At 34.4% G+C, this 20,315-nt stretch overlaps 1 protein-coding gene across 3 annotated transcripts; it reads right to left on the bottom strand.

Annotated features, from left to right (window-relative positions):
• Nucleotides 1-4,732: 4,732 nt before the first annotated feature.
• On the bottom strand, nt 4,733-19,397 carry LOC143238182 (apicoplast pyruvate carrier 1-like). 3 transcript variants are annotated; one of them, XM_076478175.1, is made up of 10 exons: nt 19,264-19,397; nt 15,077-15,369; nt 13,413-13,539; nt 9,306-9,433; nt 8,184-8,310; nt 7,302-7,574; nt 6,802-6,924; nt 6,221-6,430; nt 5,426-5,525; nt 4,733-5,178 (listed from the first exon to the last, which is right to left on the bottom strand). In XM_076478175.1, exons 2-10 carry the CDS (start codon nt 15,334-15,336, stop codon nt 5,084-5,086), a joined length of 1,443 nt encoding a protein of 480 aa, XP_076334290.1. In that variant the 5' UTR covers nt 15,337-15,369; nt 19,264-19,397; the 3' UTR covers nt 4,733-5,083. The 3 variants fall into 3 exon arrangements, with proteins under 3 accessions (XP_076334290.1, XP_076334291.1, XP_076334292.1); XM_076478176.1 differs by lacking the exon at nt 19,264-19,397 and adding an exon at nt 19,232-19,255; XM_076478177.1 differs by lacking the exon at nt 15,077-15,369 and having other exon boundaries at nt 19,264-19,352.
• Between the last annotated feature and the right edge of the window lie 918 nt (nt 19,398-20,315).

The raw sequence follows: 20,315 nt of genomic DNA, 5'->3' as shown, positions 1-20,315 counted from the left end.
AATGAATTTAAGTTTTTATCTGTAAACCTATAAAGAACAAGAATAAATTTAATCGTCCTTTTTCAGTACTGTCTTTCTGTTTGTTTCAAAGAAATACATATTATTTTGTATTCAGCGCATGAAATTGTATTATAATAACGTGTATTGTAGTAGAAATGTAACAGTTCATCAAAATGCGCCAACGTTTTTAATTATGTATTTCTCTTATTTAAACATCAAAAACACAAAGGTTATTTGGCCATTTTTCTGAGCTAGGTTTTCTGTATTAGTTGTTTTATTTTCGATTTAAATTTCCTGATTTACAGACGCAAATCACGAACTTAATTACTGTTTCGAACATTTTAGGGTTAAAGAGTACGTTTGTACCAGTTAAATTTTGTTATTGTTTGTGGTTTTCAAGGCCAGATGGGCTATCGCTTCGACGTACTGGAGGATAAAGGTAGGCTTAACAGCTACGATTTTCACGTTTGGTGCACTTCACATTTTTGGCCTAGTGAGTGCTTACAGCCAGCCTATGGTCACAGTAATGGAGGTAGGAGAGATTTAATATGTGTATAGCAATATGTAACTCTTTTAATTTAGAAATCGAAAGCTTTGTATGATTCACAGATTTATTTAAAAATCACAAGAGAATTTACGCATGGGTGTTTTTGTTTGTTTTATACTTGTAACCTTGTCTAACTGTTTTGAAACATTGACTCTTTCGCTAAAGAGTGCTGAAGCGATGACGTCACACATTTCCCATGGTTCTAAACAAACACCAAGTTTTGGTGATACAGCAGGCAAGTCTCTGTTTACTTTGAATCAAAGTCAATCAATAGTGGAGAAAATCAGTACCAGTTAGATATGGCGAGTTTTAAGTAAGCAGAAAGTATTATAAAAGGCTCTGTGCATGCAGATATGACGAACAAGACATTTATTATTACGGTCAGTTATAGGTATATTATTTTAGGCTAAACTGATAAATATCGCGTTCATTGTCTAGAAAACGTTGTTCAAGTTGTGCTATTAGATTTGATATTGTATGATCTGAATAGTGATTTGTAATACAAAACTACAGATGATACAAACCACCCTTTGAAACGATAATAGCCAATATAAGAAATAATATATATTTAGTATTATTGTTTGATAACACTAATGTTAATTTATAACAGTTACACTGAATAATATCTCGGAAAAGAAAATAACTTGTACTAAAATAACCTCAAACTAATGTATTCATCATATTCATAATAATTGCTTTTAAAAATCTTTTCAAAATTTATGTATTATATTTCGTATTTATTATTCCTTGAAATAAAAGTTAAACTTATTGAATACATTACATTGTTTAATGTTTTTCCGAATAATGTATTAAACATATTTGTTATTTCATAACTGGTCCTCAGTGGGACAACGGTATGTCAGGATGACTTATAACGCTAGAAGCCGAGTTTCGATACATGTGGCTGACAGACTACACATAGTCCTTTGTGTAGACTTAGTCCCTTCTGTGTTTTTGTTGATGGCAGGAGTACACGGCTGTTTTCTATTTGTAGGTTTGTTATTTTATAGTGAACCTAAGTCTCGGGGAGTTGAGGTAGGTAACAATCAATGTTAGATTGATTTGTTCTTTGAAAGAAAGCCAAATTGGGCTATATGTTTTATTTATTATGGAAAAGCTAACTTCGGAGTTTAGTCTTTCAACTCCATGAATTCAATGTTGTCTCACCGAAGAACTCTGTTGTTAGCACAAATAAATAAACAAGTTAGTGATTTTGTTTTTTCAGTGCCGAGAAACGACAGTTCGTTTGTTTGTTTGTTTTTGAATTTCGCACAAAGCTACTCGAGGGCTATCTGTGCTAGCCGTCCCTAATTTAGCAGTGTAAGACTAGAGGGAAGGCAGCTAGTCATCACCACCCACCGCACACTCTTGGGCTACTCTTTACCAACGAATAGTGGGATTGACCGTCACATTATACACCCCCACGGCTGGGAGGGCGAGCATGTTTTAGCGCGACGCGGGCGCGAACCCGCGACCGTCGGATTACGAGTCGCACGCCTTACGCGCTAGGCCATGCCGGGCCACGACAGTTCGTTTTGATTCTATTTTACAAGTTCTTCATTAACTGATGAAATAAACTTGTAGTTGATGTTAACAATTGGTGAAACGAAAATAGTTTGTAAATTAACGTCCATAAGTTAACATTTTAAAATTTTGATCAGGAGAGTTTAAAAGATTACTTTAGATACCAGTAGTTGGTATTAACAATTAACGCCTTGTTCAGGAGAGTTTACTTTAGATATAAGTTGTTGGTGTTAACAATTAATACCTTGTTCAGAAGAGTTTAAAAGTTTACTTTAGATACCAGTTGTTGGTGTTAACAGTTAAAACCTTGTTCAGGAGAGTTTACTTCAGATACCAGTTGTGGATGTTAACAATTAACACCCTGTTCGGGATAACTTACTTTTGGCATCCGTCGCTGTTTATAAGTTTATTCTCCTTGTTATTACAGGTCGTTTTGCATATAACTGTAAGTGGGGTTTTTTGAAGTAAATAATCGATCAAAGTACGAAATCCATTTTCAATCGAACAAAAGTTTGGTAAAATTAAACTTTATAATTGCAGAACTCGGATGAACGTGATGCTCTCGACCAAAGTGTGAAGAAAGTTTCACTGTTTCTAACCTGGACGAGAAAGGAGTAGAGAACATTGTGGCCACCAAGGAAGTGACGAATTAGAACACACCAAGACCCAAATTGCTTGTGTCTAAAGAACTTGTAGTAACCCCACAAGAAGTCTCAAGACCAAACAGTTCTATCTGCTAGTAATAACGGCTGTCTGTTCTTTTCACTCAATAACATTTATGAACACATTCTACAAAGTATATGACGTCACATTTCATATTATCTGATAATAAAGTAAACTGACATAAGGAGGCCAGTGATGGATAAGGTTAAAAAAGTACATGTAATTCTGTTAGCTTCTGAACATTAAGTTATTGTAATTTGCCCTAAATTTAGGTTTTATGACAACAACTTATATTTTGTTTCAGGTGAAAGTAATCGGATAAAATAAATTATTAAGTGAACAATCTGAATTGAATTTGTTTTTCATAAATTATAATTTACATTAGGAAGTTTCATGAATTAATAAACAGTGCAGAACTGATTAAATTAAAATATATTAACCCTAACATGTGTAATGATATCGTAAAATGTTATTTTCATGTAAATATGCATTATGTGTGTGTGTGTGTGTGTATATATATATATATATGACAAGCCTTCGAACTTATAGAGCTTAAAAACGGGTTTCGATCCTCTTGGTAGACACAAAGAGCTTTGCTCTTAACTACAAACAAAGAAGTCTTGGCACCCCCCAGTGGCAGAGCACCATGTTTGCAGTTTCACACCGCTAGAAACCGGGTTCCGATTCCCGTGGTGGGCATATCACAATTGTGTATCTTTGTGGTTAATTCCAAACAAACGAAAACAAGTCTTGTCTAGTCACAGAACTTAGCACTTGGTCTTGTTTAGTTCCATGGTGACTAAATGTCTTATCAATTACTTTAAATCTAGCATTGCAGATTTCTCTCTATAGATGAAAACTATTATAACGAAGTGGTTAAGTGTGTGTTTGTGTGTTTTTCTTATAGCAAAGCCACATAGGGCTATCTGCTCAGCCCACCGTGGGGAATCGAACCCCTGATTTTAGCGTTGTAAATCCGGGAAGTGGTTATGACATTGAGCAGAGATAACGTGCCGACTGGTTTGTGTCAAATAACACTCTCGAGAGGAGATTACACTAAAACAATCTCGAGATGCTTTACAGGATACACATGGCTACAACTACGTCTTTACATTATGCTTGACTGACCTGTACTTATTGTCTGTGGTAAGTTTATATCAGAAATATTAATTTTAATTTAGAAATTAATTAAATGTTAATTTATAATATTTTCCAACAAGACTCTACACAATTTTATTTCTTAACACAAATATATTTTAATATACAAACAACAATATAATTTATATTAACGGGTATTTAAAGTAATAATTTATATACAAAAGTTCTACAAACTTGCAAATTATACTGAGTCTTCTGTCTGATCTAGAACTGACTATTTTATTAACGGTTCAGGGTCACGACACGCGAATTAATTTTGAATTGATATTATATTACCTAGCTTAAGCAAGCTAGCATTTTTTTCTTGATTGGCCTCACGTCGCTTACAAGTTGACTTTTTACCGACTAAGATATTTAATGCCCGCGTAGAAACTCTAACGTTCGAAGTAAATTCACATAAGTTGAATGGTTTGTCATGTTCGAAATTTATAAACGTTTCTTATACTTGTAAATTAGGGAAGGGTAGTGCAGATAGCCCTTGTGTAGCTGTGCTCGAAATGGAAAAAGCAAACAACTTTCCTAATTAGAGAGAAAAATTCAGCTAATTAATTGATGTACAACATAGAGCGCTGACGTATTGGAGATAACAGAATACTGTACAATTTGTGTAGTTATGTTTCTACAGAAATTGTTTTACTATCATCCTGAAATTTGTGTTTATGTGTGTTTTTTTATTGCAAAGCCACATTGGGCTATCTGCTGAGTCCACCGAGGAGAATCGAAGCCCTGATGTTAGCGTTGTAAATCTGAAGACTTACCGCTGTACTAACGAGGGACACACCCTGAAAAACTTTTGGTTTAGAAGATTAATATGTTTACAGTAAATAACGAACAAATTCACATGTTTACAGCGACTTTTATTGACATAGTGGAAGAAAGCCGATAAAAGTTATGATACATGACGCAGAGATCTTTAATTCACACATTGTCCACAACAAAAAGAAAATCACATATTATTAGAATAGTTAACATGACTGTCGCTGGTCCAATACAACTGAGACATTATGATGATTCTAGTCAGCGTGTTGTATATATCTCGATGGTAATTACATTTAACACTCTCAACACTTATTTTAAATCAGTAAAATTTACTCCAATGAAAGAACGTCGAGTTAATAAGGCTCACAACAAAGAGCGAGATTCCAGGGAGTCTCGGGAAAGGGGATACGATATTTATTTTAGAACAAATGTTTAATATTCTTTAAAAGTAGTACTTCCGTAGTTACGTTTTTCCGCGCCATATTGTGCCTGGTTAGTTTCTGGAAACAGAATGGTAACCAGGATACCTGGAAACCAAAAACAAAATCAAGTATATATCATTACACCTTTTCGAGTCCAAAATTATGAAGTACTATTAAACAAACAGGATTAATATATGCCGAATTCGTGTTTTATTAAAATTTCTAACCAATAAATTTTATTTAAAGTACAACACATGCCAGCTTCGTTCTAATTTATTTTTTTACTACTGATAGTAAAATTTCACAAACGAAGAATAGTAAGTTATAATTTATATTACCATAAACTACCCACCTATAGAAGAGAAAACTGCCATTATACAAAACATTCCAAACCATCCTAAAATTGGTATTGATTCAGTAAAGATAACAGGCCACACGATACTTGACACACCCTAGTTTGTGACAAAAAACAACAAAAAACACCGTTATCATTAACCAAAGTAAAACAATGAAAATAATTTGTCCAATATAAATATGTTTTACATTTTACGTAAAATGAGGAAATTAGACGAGTCGTAACTAGAAATAAAATATCTCGATTCCTATATATTTGATACAGTTTTCGATCCTTTTATAAATGCAAATAAAACCACGATTTATGCTTCCAGAACGTAACTTTATTTGCCTAATATTTCGCTTTTGCAGTTTCCACGGGAGCTATCCTATCCTGATAGTTCACTTATCCAGTTGAATCCAAACAAAGATAAGAATAGTAAACTTTTGATTAGAATGAGAACACCTTTTAAAATAGTAGTGTCTTAGAAATGGTTTGTTATTAACGTCGTCAAATGCACAAGATCTCTCTGTTTCCTCTTTTTCCTTAGTAATTAAAAGGAAAAGACGTCTATTGTGTACTGAGAATGTTAATAAATTAATTTTACTTATTATTATTCTAATAAAGTGCTATTTGATAAATCACTGTTAAAATTTCTTGTAATAGAATTCGAGATAAATATCTCACGATTAAAACTAGCAAACAAATATCTTTAGGTTTTGTTAATTAAAACGACGTCAACTCATATGTGATCTGCAGTGATTTAGGCTTAGTTAAAAAGTTATTCTATTGCTCTAGCTCCCACGGTCTTACCGCTATAAATATAATCATTCCATAGATAACAATGGTGTACTTCATTCCAAACACCTCGGCACTAACAGCTGGGATACAAACAAAACAGACCGGAAAGGTGACGTACAAAACACAAACCCATATTAGAAACATAGCTTTACCCCCGGTAGACGTCGAGACCAGGGTAAATAACAACACCGTGCTCATTCCGAACAGAGTTAAAACAGTTGACTGTAAAATAAAAAAGAAATTCTAAATTTAAAATGCATTTATTCGTCAATCGAACACAATAAATTATGTTGATTTTGAAAGCCTACAATAGCTCAGTCGTAAGTAAGAGTTATCACTGTAAATTTGGGTTTCGATACCAGCAATTAGCAGAAGGAATACATATCACTCACTGTGTAGCTATGCGTTTACGAACAAACACATTAGAAGTGACGTAAAAAATCTATACGAAAAAGCAGCCATCAATTTAATTTTACACACTAACAAAATATTTATTTAGACAGGTTAGAAAATATTTTGAAAATATATATTCTGGATGTCCTCTAAAATTTTGAAACAATTAACATTGTTTAATGTTATGAATATAAACACACCTTGTAAGAAGTTTTTTGTTGAATTAGGCCTACCAAGCCTCTACTAAGAGCGTGAAAAGCGGAAGACACAGAACCAACAGTAGCAAGAAATGTGTCGTCGCGAATGAATGATTGACCAAATACCTAGAAAATGTATACATATATATTTACATAAAAATAAAGTTTTAAGATATTTTTACTTATTCTAGGGTTAATATACTTTAATGTAATCAATTTGACACTGTTTATTGAGTCATGAATCTTTCTGATGTGAATGATAAATTATTAAAAAGAAATTCAATTCAGATTGTTTATTTGATAATTTATTTTATCCGTTTACTTTCACCTGAAACAAATATAAGTTATTGTTATGAAACATCAATTTAGGGCCGAATTACGACAACGTAATGTTCAGGAGCTAACGGAATTACATGTCTTTTTTTTCAAAACCTTATCTGTTACTGTCCCCATAACGTCAGTTTACTTTATTATTAGATAATATTAAATGTGACGTCACATACTTTATAGAATGTTTTCATAAATGTTATTGAGTGAAAAGAACAGACAGCCGTTACTACTAGTAGATAGAACTGTTTGGTCTTGAGGGCTTCTTGTGGGGTTACTGAAAGCTCTTTAGACTCAACCAATTCGGGTTTTGGTGTGTTCTCATTGGTCACTTCCTTGATGTCCACAGTGTTCTCTACTCCTTTCTGGTCCAGGTTAGGAACAATCAAACTTTCTTCACAGTTTGGTTTGATTGTTTTAAGGTCGAGAGCATCAGGTTCATCCGAGTTCTGCAATTATAAAGTTTACTTCCATCAAACTTTTGTTCGATTGAGAATAGATCTGGTATTTTGATCGATTATTTACCACAAGAAGCCCAAATTAGAGTTATATGCAGAAACACATGAAACAACATTGAAAATAAACTTATAAAGAACGACGGATGTCGAAAGTAAACTATCCCGAACAAGGTGTTAATTGTTAACACCAGAAACTGGTGTCGAAATTAAACTCTGCTAAACAAGGTTTCAACTGTTAACACCAACAACTGGTATCTAAGGTAAACTTTTGAACTCTTCTGAACAAGGTTTTAACTGTTAACTTAGGGTCGTTAAATTACAAACCATTTTCGTTTCAGTTATTGTTAATACCAAATACAAGATTTTTCATTTCCTCAGTTACTGATGAACTTGTAAAACAGAATAGAAAAGAATTGTGAGTTTCTTGATATTGAAAGAAAACAAAAACACTAAGTTATTTATTTATTTGTACTAACTATAGAGTTCTTCGGTGAGATAACATTAAAATTTGGAGTTTGCTTTTCCATAGTTAACACAACATATTGTCCAGTTAGCCTTTTTTCCACAGAACAAACCAATCTAACACTAACTGTTCCCTACCTCAACTTCACGAGACTTTGGTTCACTGTAGAGTAACAAACCTACAAATAAAAAACAGCCGTGTACTCCTGCCATCAACAAAAACACTGAAGGAACTGTGTCTAAAATATCAGGATCATCAAAGTATCTGAAACACATATAAATATATTGAAGACAAAATATTAAAATGTGAAAAATTGTTAACGCAACAAATGTATGAATACTCTGGGGCGAGAAAAATTATATAAATAAACACTTCTGAAAACATATAGGTATGTTAGTGTGAAGAAACACATAAAACGACCAATCAGAAAGAAAACATGAAATTTTTATTGAGAACAATGTTTAAGTTGTTATGGTACTTTCCGTACACTATTTGTGATATTAAAAAAATGTTAAAAGTTGTCATGAAAATTTCAAAATCGGTTTGAGCATCCGAAATACTCACACCTAATAATTATAGTATTACTGTCTTGAAAAATTTCATCGTTTTCTTCAGACGAGTGTCTAAAATATTATTAATAATCAACTTCTTTCATTACCATCATGAAAAACAAGCAAACAAAATTATTGTATTATCATTATAAACATTTTATATTGTGTATTTGTTATGTAAGCTCGTTTTAATCCGAAACACCCGGTGCCCCCCTCCCACTCTGAGGGAGACCCAGTCCTCATAACAATAAAAAAATTAATTAATGTGTTCTTTGATTTTGCTCCGGTCATTTTTATGTGTTGTAGCCTAACTACAAATACAAAAGTTTTGAATGGATACTACTGCGTATGTAGCGACTGTAACTCTAAAACACTGATAATGGTAAGTACCTCACGTCACAATTGAACTTACTCATTTTCTCCCAATATGTTCAAGTATCTGAATAGACGATAAATTTCATTGAACTGATACTAATTTTATAAAATCTCTTGGTCATGCCTTATCTTGAGCCTTCTATGCACTATAATTCTACGACTATTAGTTTTGTTAATGACCTAGTGTCATATTCATAGTCAGCAGCTTTCTCTAGTAAACAAGAAAATTGTCACATCGAAAATATAGCTTACAAAAATACAGTAATAAGTTAAAAAATATAAGAAATTTTTCGAAATCCTGTCCGTCTTTGTTGTTGTTTTTGACAAACTTACCCATCGGACGCAGGCGCCAGGTTGTTAGGGTTAACGAAAAACGTCTGTACATAGTTCATTAAAAGAGGAGTAGCAGCATATCCTGAAGTAACTATTCCTATTACTGTGCTTTTCTTTTCTGGAAACCACTGAATAAAAAACCCCATAAAATATGTGTGTTATTCTTTAAAACATAATGAAAGAGCGAGCAATAAATACTTACAAAAGAATTCGTATTAGTCTGTATAGGCCTACATCATTGCAGACATAATAATCATGCTTGAACCTATGAACCTATAAAGACCCGAAGTGAGGCGTCACTTTACCATATCACCCGCTCTTTGGTTCTAAACAAACTACAGCTGGTCGGATTCATAGGTAGAAACCCATTGAAAATGGTGCTGTATTTTGTGTCCAACTCCAATCAACAGTAAGAGCAAGAAATACGTTCCTTCTTTACATTCCACAAAGAATAAACAGAAAAGAAGAGATGGATTAGGTAAATAAGACCAAATTTCACATGTACTTATAGGCTTTTATCAAACTTTGTTAAAGTAAAGGACTCCGGAATCCGTCTCCATGACGTTGGGAGAGACACAACAGACAAAAGTAAAGCAATATAAGGTTTCACATATTTCTCTGGCTACTGAACTCTTCTTAATACAAAATAACGTTATGTCATTCAGATTATTCATAAATCTAGGCCTAGGATAATACTTTTACAAACGCATGTATGACAATCGTTACCTCAATCGTCCATGAGTTTCTTCCATTCACCCCCTTCAAGAAGAATCGAATGCAGTAATAATGATAACAAACAAATAGAATTGATGTTACATCCGAGGCTTTATTTAAGCATGTTTATTTGATCTCGAGTAAGTTTGTTTTGTTTGTTCGTGTTTTAATTTCGCGTTAGCTGTCCTTAATTTAGCAGTGCAAGACTAAAGGGATGACAGTAATCAACATCACCCACCGTCAACTCTTGGGCTACTCTTTTTACCAACGAATTGTGGGATTGACCGAATAGTGGGCCTGCTCGAATGGTGAAACAACTGCTTGTTTTGGTGATATGTTTGCATTCTCCACTGTTTGCCTGGCATTCCCAAGGTACTCGACTCGTACTCTGAAGCACGCGGTTTCAAATCACTGTCATATCAAACTTGCTCACCCATTCAGCCGTGGGGGCGTTATAATGTGCAGTCAATCACTCTATTCGTTGGTGTTGGTAAAAGAGTGGCCCAAGAGTTGGCGGTGAGTGATGATGACTAGTTGTCTTTGTTCTAGTCTTATACTGCTAACTTAGAGACAGCTAAGAAACAAACTTCTGTTTATGAAAAAAACAATAATCCCGTATTTAGTTTTACAGTAACATGAACTTCAAGGGTGTTCAGGGATAATGATGTTCACCTTCGTCCTGCTCGCGATAGAATTTTGATATAAACATTGGGAGTTTAGATAAAGGTTTAGATCAGGCTTGGTTTAGTTTATTTTGATGGATATCGAAGAAGTAAGAGTGGTTTTAGAGAACGCAGGAGTCCGATCGGTACAAGGCGGCAGAGAGAAAGCAGTCCAGGCCGGTGACCGAGGAACGGAAAGAAGCAAGTCAACGAATGGGATCTGTAAATCGTAATGCCTAAGAACTTGCTATGGGGGAAAACGGGAGTGCCCCGAGAAAGCCCACTTTCATGGACGGAGCGCCGAATTAATTTACCTTGTCTGTGCCTGGAAGTCGCTGGAAAAGAAAAACAAGATTGGTGGAACATTTAGGTATAAAAACAGCATTTGAATTAACGTAGAAAAGAATATTTAGCTTGTTCGTTGGTTCATGACATCTCGTTCTCGTCCAAGGTTGTATTGGAATCTGGGTAATATGGCTGCGAGTTAAGTCGGTATGGCATTTTTTTTTAGGCTAAATGAATATGATGGTACCGGTTGATCTTTCACTGTATGTTGTATTTCTTCTGTCTGAGATGATTCATGTCTCCTTGTAGTTGTAGTTTAAATCGTTCGAGTGTTTGTAATCTTGAACTCTGTTTGCACTGATGCATCTATAGTCTTAGCTTGCGTGACTTGTGTCTGGCTTGTGGTTGTATTACACCCTTGTGCTAATTAATTGAAAGAAGACGAACAATTACGATTTTTTAAATCCAAAAATTACTCACAAATTAATACATCATGTGACCACCTTTGTTTTTCAGAAGATCATTAATTCGCTTTGGCATCGATTCCACGAGTTGACTGCAATCTTTACTAATTTTTGGATCGCAGTACCACACCTCAATTATGGCCTCAATTAGCTTATTTTTCGTAGTACAGTTTTTTCCCCTAAGTCTTTTTTTACAAATCGCCCAAAGATTTTCAATAGGATTTAAGTCTGGAAAGTTTCCAGGCCAGTCCAGCACCTTTATTCGCGTTGTAGTCATAAAATTCTTCACGAGTTTTGATGTGTGGCACGGAGCCAGATCTTGCTCAAAAATGCCAGATCCATTTGGAAATCTCTTTTTCAATTCTGGAACGACTCTTCTCTGCAAAACTTCGATGTACTGTGGTCCTCGCATCATAACTTCTACAATATGTAAGCCTCCGACAACATAGTAGCTGAAAAAGACCCAAAACATTTTCTTCAAGAGATGTTTTACGAACTGATTGATGTGAGATTCTCGAAGTTTCTCACCTGGAGATCTGCGAACATGCAGACTTCTTTAACCCTGTACGAAGAAATGAGTCTCGTCACTGAATAACACATTCCTCCATTGTTCTTGTGTCCAGTTCTTGTATTTCAGACCACATTGTTACCGTTTTTCCTTCACTGAGTTGGTAAGAATTTGTTTTTTGACTGGTCTCCTTGCCCTTCTAACGCAATTTCGAATGACGTAATATTTCTCAAAATTTTGTCATATATCCAGCTAATGATGCCGTCTGTGTGAAAAATGAGTATTAAAGAAAATTAGTGGGTCCAGCGAGCATACACCGGCCGCCATGCTGAAAGTATTATAAAATGACCATTTGTTTCAATTAATTTGCACAAGGGTGTACATGAAATTAGAAATGTGGTTTGGTAGGATTTGTTGCATGTCTTCTTCGGATTAGTAAGTCTTGAGATGTTGCTGGCAGTGGAAGTTGGCGGCGTCGATCTAGAGCTGCATGGATATCTTTTCGTGTTTTTCCTGGCTATATCTGGATTTAACGATAAATCGTTTTTTGACCGTTGAAATTCGTCCGTTGCTTGTCTATGTTGTCTGGAAGGTTTATATGGCCACGAGTTGGTGGAGCGGGGACTGTTGTGCCACTGAAAACTAGACTGGGAGTAACAAATATCTTTAATACATTATTCAGAACAAATTTAAAAAATGTAATGTATTCAATAAGTTTAATTTTTATTTCAAGGAATAATAAATACGAAATATAATACGTAAATTTTGGAAACGTTTTTAAAAGCAATTATTATGTATACAATATGTATAATTTCGAAAACAATGATACTAAATATATATTCTTTCTTATATTGGCTATTATCGTTTCAAAGGGTGGTTTGTATCATCTGTAATTTTGTATTACAAATCACTATTCAGATCATACAATATCAAATCGGAGATTACACATGAAATAACATACTTATCTAATAGCACTCCCAGAACAACGTTTTCTAGACAATGAACGCGATATTTATCAATTTAGCCTAAAATAATATACCTATAACTGACCGTAATAATAAATGTCTTGTTCGTCATATCTGCATGCACAGAGCCTTTTAGAATACTTTCTGCTTACTTAAAACTCGCCATATCTAACTGGTACTGATTTTCTCCACTATTGATTGACTTTGATTCAAAGTAAACAGAGACTTGCCTGCTGTATCACCAAAACTTGGTGTTTGTTTAGAACCATGGGAAATGTGTGACGTCATTGCTTCTGCACTCTTTAGCGAAAGTTAAGTTTGGATAATATTTTAATCAAGAACCCCTAAACAATGTCAATGTTTCAAAACAGTTAGACAAGGTTACAAGTATAAAACAAACAAAAACACCCATGCGTAAATTCTCATATCATGCGTGAATCATACATAGGTTTCGATTTCTAAATTAAAAGAGTTACATATTGCTATACACATATTAAATACTCTCCTACCTCCATTGCAATGACCATAGGCTGGCCGTAAGCACTCACTAGGCCAAAAATGTGAAGTGCACCAAACGTGAAAATCGTAGCTGATAAGCCTGCCTTTATGCTCCAGTACGTCGAAGCGATTGCCCATCTGGTGTTGAAAAGCACAAACAATAATAAAATTTAACTGGTACAAACGTACTCTTTAACCCTAAAATGTTCGAAACAGTCGTCAGGTTCGTGATTTGAGTCTGTAAATTAGGAAATTTAAATCTAAAACAAAATAAACTAATACAGAAAACGTAGCTCAGAAAAATGGCCAAATAATTTTTATGTGATTTTTGATGCTCAAATAAGAGAAATACATAATTAAATACTTTGGCGCTTTTTGATGTGATGAACTGGTGCATTTGTACTTCAATAAACGTTATTATAACACAATTTTATGCGCTGAATACAATATAATAGGCCTGGCATGGCCAAGCGCGTAAGGCGTAAGATTCGTAATCCGAGGGTCGCGGGTTCGCGCCCGCGTCGCGCCAAACATGCTCGCCCTCCCAGCCGTGAGGGCGTTATAATGTGACGGTCAATCCCACTATTCGTTGGTAAAAGAGTAGCCCAAGAGTTGGCGGTGGGTGGTGATGACTAGCTGCCTTCCCTCTAGTCTTACACTGCTAAATTAGGGACGGCTAGTACAGATAGCCCTCGAGTAGCTTTGTGCGAAATTCCAAAACAAACAAACAATATAATATGTATTTCTTTAAAAAAACCAACAAATTAACAATACAGTACTGAAAACGCTATATTAAATTTATCCTTGTTCTTTATAGATTTACAGAAAAAAACAGTAATTAATTTAAAATGGTTGTGGACACATTTCCAGTTCGAAAAACAATTGGTAATTTTTTGCAATTTTTCAAAATTATTCCCGAAAAAGGGATAAAACATCAAAATTCTCCTTGACCGAACTATATGGAGTTGCCAATAAACAAACAAACAAACAAGTCTTCAAGCGAATCACATTCAATAAGAAAGGGAACCTGATAAAAATGAACAACACTCCTTCTCAAAAGTCTTCTGCTAGGGCAGCGGTAAGTCTTAGGATTTACAACGCTAAAATAAGGAGTTCATTTCCCCTCAATAGACACAACAGATATTCCAATGTGATTTTTTCTATAAGAAAAACACACAAAAACACCTTATAAAATATGTTTATACGTTGTTGGTCCAAAGAATAAACAAGTACCAAATTTTACAAAGATGAACTTCACGTAAATGGATATACTGTGGGGAGTGGTAGACTTTTATCATTGTAAATTTTTTTGGCTTCATAGTTACGGAATTGAATATCTCTTCAAGAAAATTATGCATTATATTTACGAATTCAAGTGCTAATTTCAGTTATTTCTTGTAATTTCTCTAAATAATACACATTCTTTTTATTTCAACGCCCGGAACTGCATTAAAATAAAGTTTATTAACATAAGAATTTAACATTTTATCAAATTAAAAAGCGCCTTTACTTTTAATATTGTGTCTTTAGTAAACCTTCCAATTATACACTTAATGATTTTCTCACATAATATATTCTCATTAATATTCCGCGTCAGGTAACAAGAGAAAAATATATTTAGTGTCTGTTTTACAATGTTCTTAGTTCAAAATGCAAAGATTTATGGGTATCTTACATGAAGCAGGACAAGCCAAAGAATATGGCTTTACGTCGTCCAACTTTAAGATCTAACCAACCTCCAAAGTGTACGAAAGAAAATCCAACGTGAAACGTGTACGATACCCAGCTGAATTTTTCGTGAGTTACTGTTCCGTCAACTCGGTTCTTCAGGTACGATGCCAAGTATGGATTTAAGTTACCGAAGGTTGGAGATATACCAAGTCCAAAATGGATCAGAAAGCATCCAAATACAGAAATATATGGCCGAATTTTCATGTTCTGTTTATGGTAGACGGTGAATGAAAATTACTGGAAAAAATATATATTCAAGTTATTTAACAGAGTACAGACAGCCAATTGTATTGTTTTGTGCTGAACTCCAAAACAAAAAAATTATTAAATAATTTTAATGTTTAATTATTTTTACAGTGATGAATATCCTCGATATTAGGTTGTTGTTTTCTACACAAAAACAGTTGTTATTACATATTTTTAATTGTGAATATTCCTGCATATTACTTAAAATTCAACATTTTTACACAAAATGCCACACATAGATGTATCTGCGCATGACAGACCATAATTCTGAAACGGAAGCCGTACATCAAATCATCAACACCCACCGGCAGTTCTTTCAGTACCCTTATCTAAACAAATAGCCATCAGTGAAACTATGGGGTCACTTTTATCTTAACATACTTGGGACAACTTGGCGGGAACATGTAACCGTAGGTTGACAGTTTGCGCACGTAACACTAGAGGAACCTCGAAATTACATATAAGAGTAAGCAGGTGAAATTCATGTACTAGGTCCTTGAAAGAGTGTATGTGTTTTGACTGGCAAAGCCGCATAACTATCTGCTGTGCCCACTGAAGGGAATCAATTCAATTATTTTTAACATTGTAAATCTGAAGACTTGCCACCAGGTTGCGTCCTCTAAAAACAATATTAATTAGAAAAGAAGCACCGTCATCCTCAAGTCAAGTTCCGAATTCCATAGCATCCAAAATTAACAGTATTGAGGAGGGGACGACGAGGCCTGACATAAAACCCGACCCTACCAGATCCAGACAGAGCGCAGATAGACCATTGCGTAGCTCTTCGATTAACAACGACAGAAAAATATCGTATAAAGTAAACATGTTTTTGAACATGATATATGGCAGGTTAAATGTTTAAAAATTATTATAATTGTTTTATTAAATTTGCTTTTCTTTTTGCTGTAGTAAGTGTTCTTAAATATCGTTTAATAACTCATGTTTCTTTCCGTGTAATTGTTAAAGAGCTAATATTGAAAATTTGATCACACTATTTAAAAACATTCTTTCCTAATATTGTTTGATATAATCTAAAACAGTGGTGCACAAACATTTTGAGCAAGGGGCCACAAACACACTTTTTGTAACCGTTGGTGGCCACAAAAAAGTGAAGATTAAAATCGACCCACAGTTGTTTCACACAAGTTGGACATCACATTTGAGAACACACAAATAACGATTACATCAAAGAGTTTGCACATTATTCTAACAACTGTTATGATACATCAACTGTCACAAAGTCAGTGTGATGGATGGTGCTGCATGTCATCTACGAGCTTAGGAATGTCCGGCTTGATGTTTGATGTTGAAAGACGCAAGACTGCTTCCAGATGATCATCAGTCAGATGATTGCGAGTGTTGTTTTTGTGCAGCCTACTACTTTCTCCAGTCATGACTGGTGCTCCATCAGTTGTCACGCTTACCAGATTTGTAAAATCCAATGAAACACTACTACACAGTCGTACTGTCTCCTCGAATAGAACAGACCCAGTTGTCTGACCCTTCATTGAACCAATTACGATTAGTTCCTCTTTGACATGAAACGATGACGACACACCACGAACAAAAACTAGTAGCTGTGCTGTTGAACTGATTTTTGTCGACTCATCTGCTGCCAAAGAGAAGTAGACAAAGTTGGCTGCTTTATTTGTAAGCTGCCTTGTCACGTCTGCTGAGAGGTGTGAATTTCTTCGTTGAACTGTCATAGGATTCAAAGCCACCGTCTGTAACTTGCGAACTGCTTCCAAACACAACTTTTCCAATGCATTAATCATGCATTGCTTGACAAAATCACCATCAGTGAACGGTCGGCCAGATTTCGCTATCATCAACGAAATGTCGTAACTGACCTCATATGCTGCAACTAAATCTGCTGACTGCTTTGAGAAAACGTTCTGCTGGTGATTCAGCGACCGCCGCATAGATTCAATTCGAGCTGTTCGTTCATCACCGACAACGTTGTGGAAATCTTTATGCTTCGACTTATAATGATGCTTTATATTGGATACCTTCACCACTGCTACTGTCGAATGACACAGCAGACAAATCTCGTTCTTCTGTTGTTGAACAAAACAGTATTGCACAGTTCAAACATCATGAAACTGTCAGTTTTCGTCGTCAACTTTTCTTTTACGATTAGCTGCCCTTTTTGTTAAGAAATGATATCAAAATATGGCTCGTAAGTAAATATCGAAGAACAATTGGAACGCGTGAGATTTCGTAATTACGGAAATATTACGTCACTGCGCCAGTGATTAAATGCCTATACACTAACGAGATTTGCTTATTAAATTTTCTTTATTGCTCGACACAAATATGGAACCATCCAGTATCTCATCTAATGCATATTCTTCTATAGCGCTTAATGTTCGCACAAGCGCGAACTCGCTTTGTTTGACTTTTCCGTTGGACATTGCAGGCCACTCGGCGACTCGTCACACTTACACACATAGATTTTGATTGTTTTAGAGCAAAGTCGCTTTGGACTATATTCTGTGTCCACAGAGGAGACTATAAGTATAGATTTTAGCATTGTAAAACTATAAACTCACCGCCGTCCAATAGAGGGGACGAATAGATAGATAGATAGACAGAAAGACAAATAGATAGCTCAGACAGTAGCGACACTATGTCCAGTTGTGATGTCGTAAATCTTTTCCCTCAAACCCCTTGTCATTAGGCAACACAACTTATCACATAAATTATTTCACAACACACCAACAAAAGAATCAAAATAAACAGGAACACCTGATAGAACTGTTACAGCCATTCTTATTTTTCTGCTTTCAATACAGATCCGTACTTACTTCAGTTACTTGGACTTGCCATGGGAAATACATTATCAGGTTCTTTGACCACTCTTGTCTCACATCACATAAAATAATACATCATAGTAACTTGCATATATATAGGCCTTCATATTTGTATGTAAATGACGTGTTTCTGTTGTTGATTTGTTTTGCGTCTTAACTTGTTAAAATGAACAAACAAATTTTCATTTCATACATAAAGTTCTACAATCCATAGTTAGAAACGGAAATAACTACACGATACATTTTTAAACGTTAACATGACACGACTCTCTCCCCCAAGGCCTCACCACTAATATTCATGGAATAATAAAATACACAGCGGACCTTAAATAAACTTGTTTTCTAATCATGTAATCCACCAGAAGCAAGGCACTCCCGAAGACCTAAATTTAACACACAATATTTGTACCACAGAAAGAAGTTAAACACTTAACTCAATGTTTTATTAACGTTAACTAGTTCTTTACTAAAGTAGTTATTTAAACTATTAATGAATTTAATAAGCATAGGTAAGACACGTTTAACAAATAAACTATAAAATAATCCATAAAACAAGAAAACCTATCACTTGCACTATCCCATACACATGAAATATTAACATACCTCTATCCGAAATAAGGAAAATACCAGCACATAAATATAACCTTAATATAAAGACTAGATTATGTTTCACACATGGAATGAAATTTGAACACTTTAAGAAAACTCTCCAACAAGCCCATCCAAATATGTAACCTTTACAAAATAAAATGTAAGAGTTTTGGTGAAAGATCGTCTCATTTATTAAAACGTGATACCTATTTTAGTTATTTTTTTCTTTATATGTAAAAACATCACTGATTAATATTTCTCTTTACTCTTAAAACTGTAGCTTCTAATACACTAACACTTATAATCATTAAGTAAACTCAAAAGTAAATTAAATATCCAGATAGATCGACAAACAGATGTATCGGATAATAGATAGAACAGACAGATATGTGGGTAACAGACGTTAAGACGTTTCTTGTATATGTATACATATAGAAAACAATGCATACAATGTTTAAGAGCATATAAGTTCAGTCCTTACCTGGAAGCACCAGGCCAGCTTATAAAGAGAATATATTTTACAATTTTCACCAACACTTTAATGTCCTTACTCATACGACGTAATATAATGTAAGTTAGCAATATTTTTAGCTGTTTTAGAATTCAAGGCCAAACGTTGTTTCCAAAACTTGTCAGCTGTACGCGAACAACGGAGCAACGTGTAATTTTTGTGAACCGTTCTTTTACCAGATGTATTTTTATGGATTAATATATTCATAAAATGTAACAGGTAAATGTAACCCAGATGACTCATAAAGAATCGAAACAAAAAACAACAAAAATTCCTTTTGAATTTACTTATTTATAAAGTATATTTTAATACAATTTACAGCTTTTACAATAAGTAAGATTATTTTTCAGGACACGACGTTTCTATGACTGGTACGATAATTATCAAATACGTAAATTTATACAGTAAAGAATGTTTTAGTATTTAAATCAACATTAAACAATCCAACAATTATTGAAATTCCAGAAGTGATAGCTGATACTTATTCATATAAATCGCTCGACTGTTCAATCCCACTATTTGGTTGGTAAAAGACTTGCCCAAGAGTTGGCGGTGGATGGTGATTACTAGTTGTCTTTCCTCTAGTCTCACACTATCAAATTAGCGACGGTTAGACCAGATAGCCCTCGGGTAGCTTTGCGCGAAATTCAAAAACAATACGATACCGTATTCATGTAATCAGTTCGCGTGAATTTTACAGATTATTTATGTGTAGTTAAACAAAAACATTCAAAGATAAATAAATAACTAGTTAACATTAATAAAACATTGAGTGAAGTGTGTAAGTTTTTTCTCTTGTACAAATATTGTGTGTTAAATTTAGGAAGTTTGTTTAGAGTGTCTAGCGTCTGGTGGATTACATGATCAGAAAACCAGTTTATGTAACTTCAGCTCTGTGTTTTACTATTCTATAAATATTAGTGGTGAAGTCTTGGGGAAAGGGAGGTCGTCTCATGTTAACATTTAAAAATATATCGTGTAGTTTTACTATCAGTGATAAAAATAATCAATCGGAACGAAGC

The sequence above is a fragment of the Tachypleus tridentatus genome, chromosome 13 (genome assembly GCF_004210375.1).
Source record: "Tachypleus tridentatus isolate NWPU-2018 chromosome 13, ASM421037v1, whole genome shotgun sequence".
Lineage (NCBI taxonomy): Eukaryota > Metazoa > Arthropoda > Merostomata > Xiphosura > Limulidae > Tachypleus > Tachypleus tridentatus.
Note: the sequence above shows the minus strand (reverse complement) of the source record. Positions and strands in the feature narration are given on the sequence as shown.

Bases quoted from the DNA above. Each gene is read 5' to 3' on its own strand.
- LOC143238182 (XM_076478175.1), bottom strand. From the start codon at position 15,336: ATGAAAATTCGGCCATATATTTCTGTATTTGGATGCTTTCTGATCCAT. The intron at 13,540-15,076 runs GTAAGATACCCA...TTTCAACACCAG, and splicing joins TTTGGCTTGTCCTGCTTCAT to ATGGGCAATCGCTTCGACGT. The intron at 6,925-7,301 runs GTATGTGACGTC...TACATTTTCTAG, and splicing joins TTATGAAAACATTCTATAAA to GTATTTGGTCAATCATTCAT.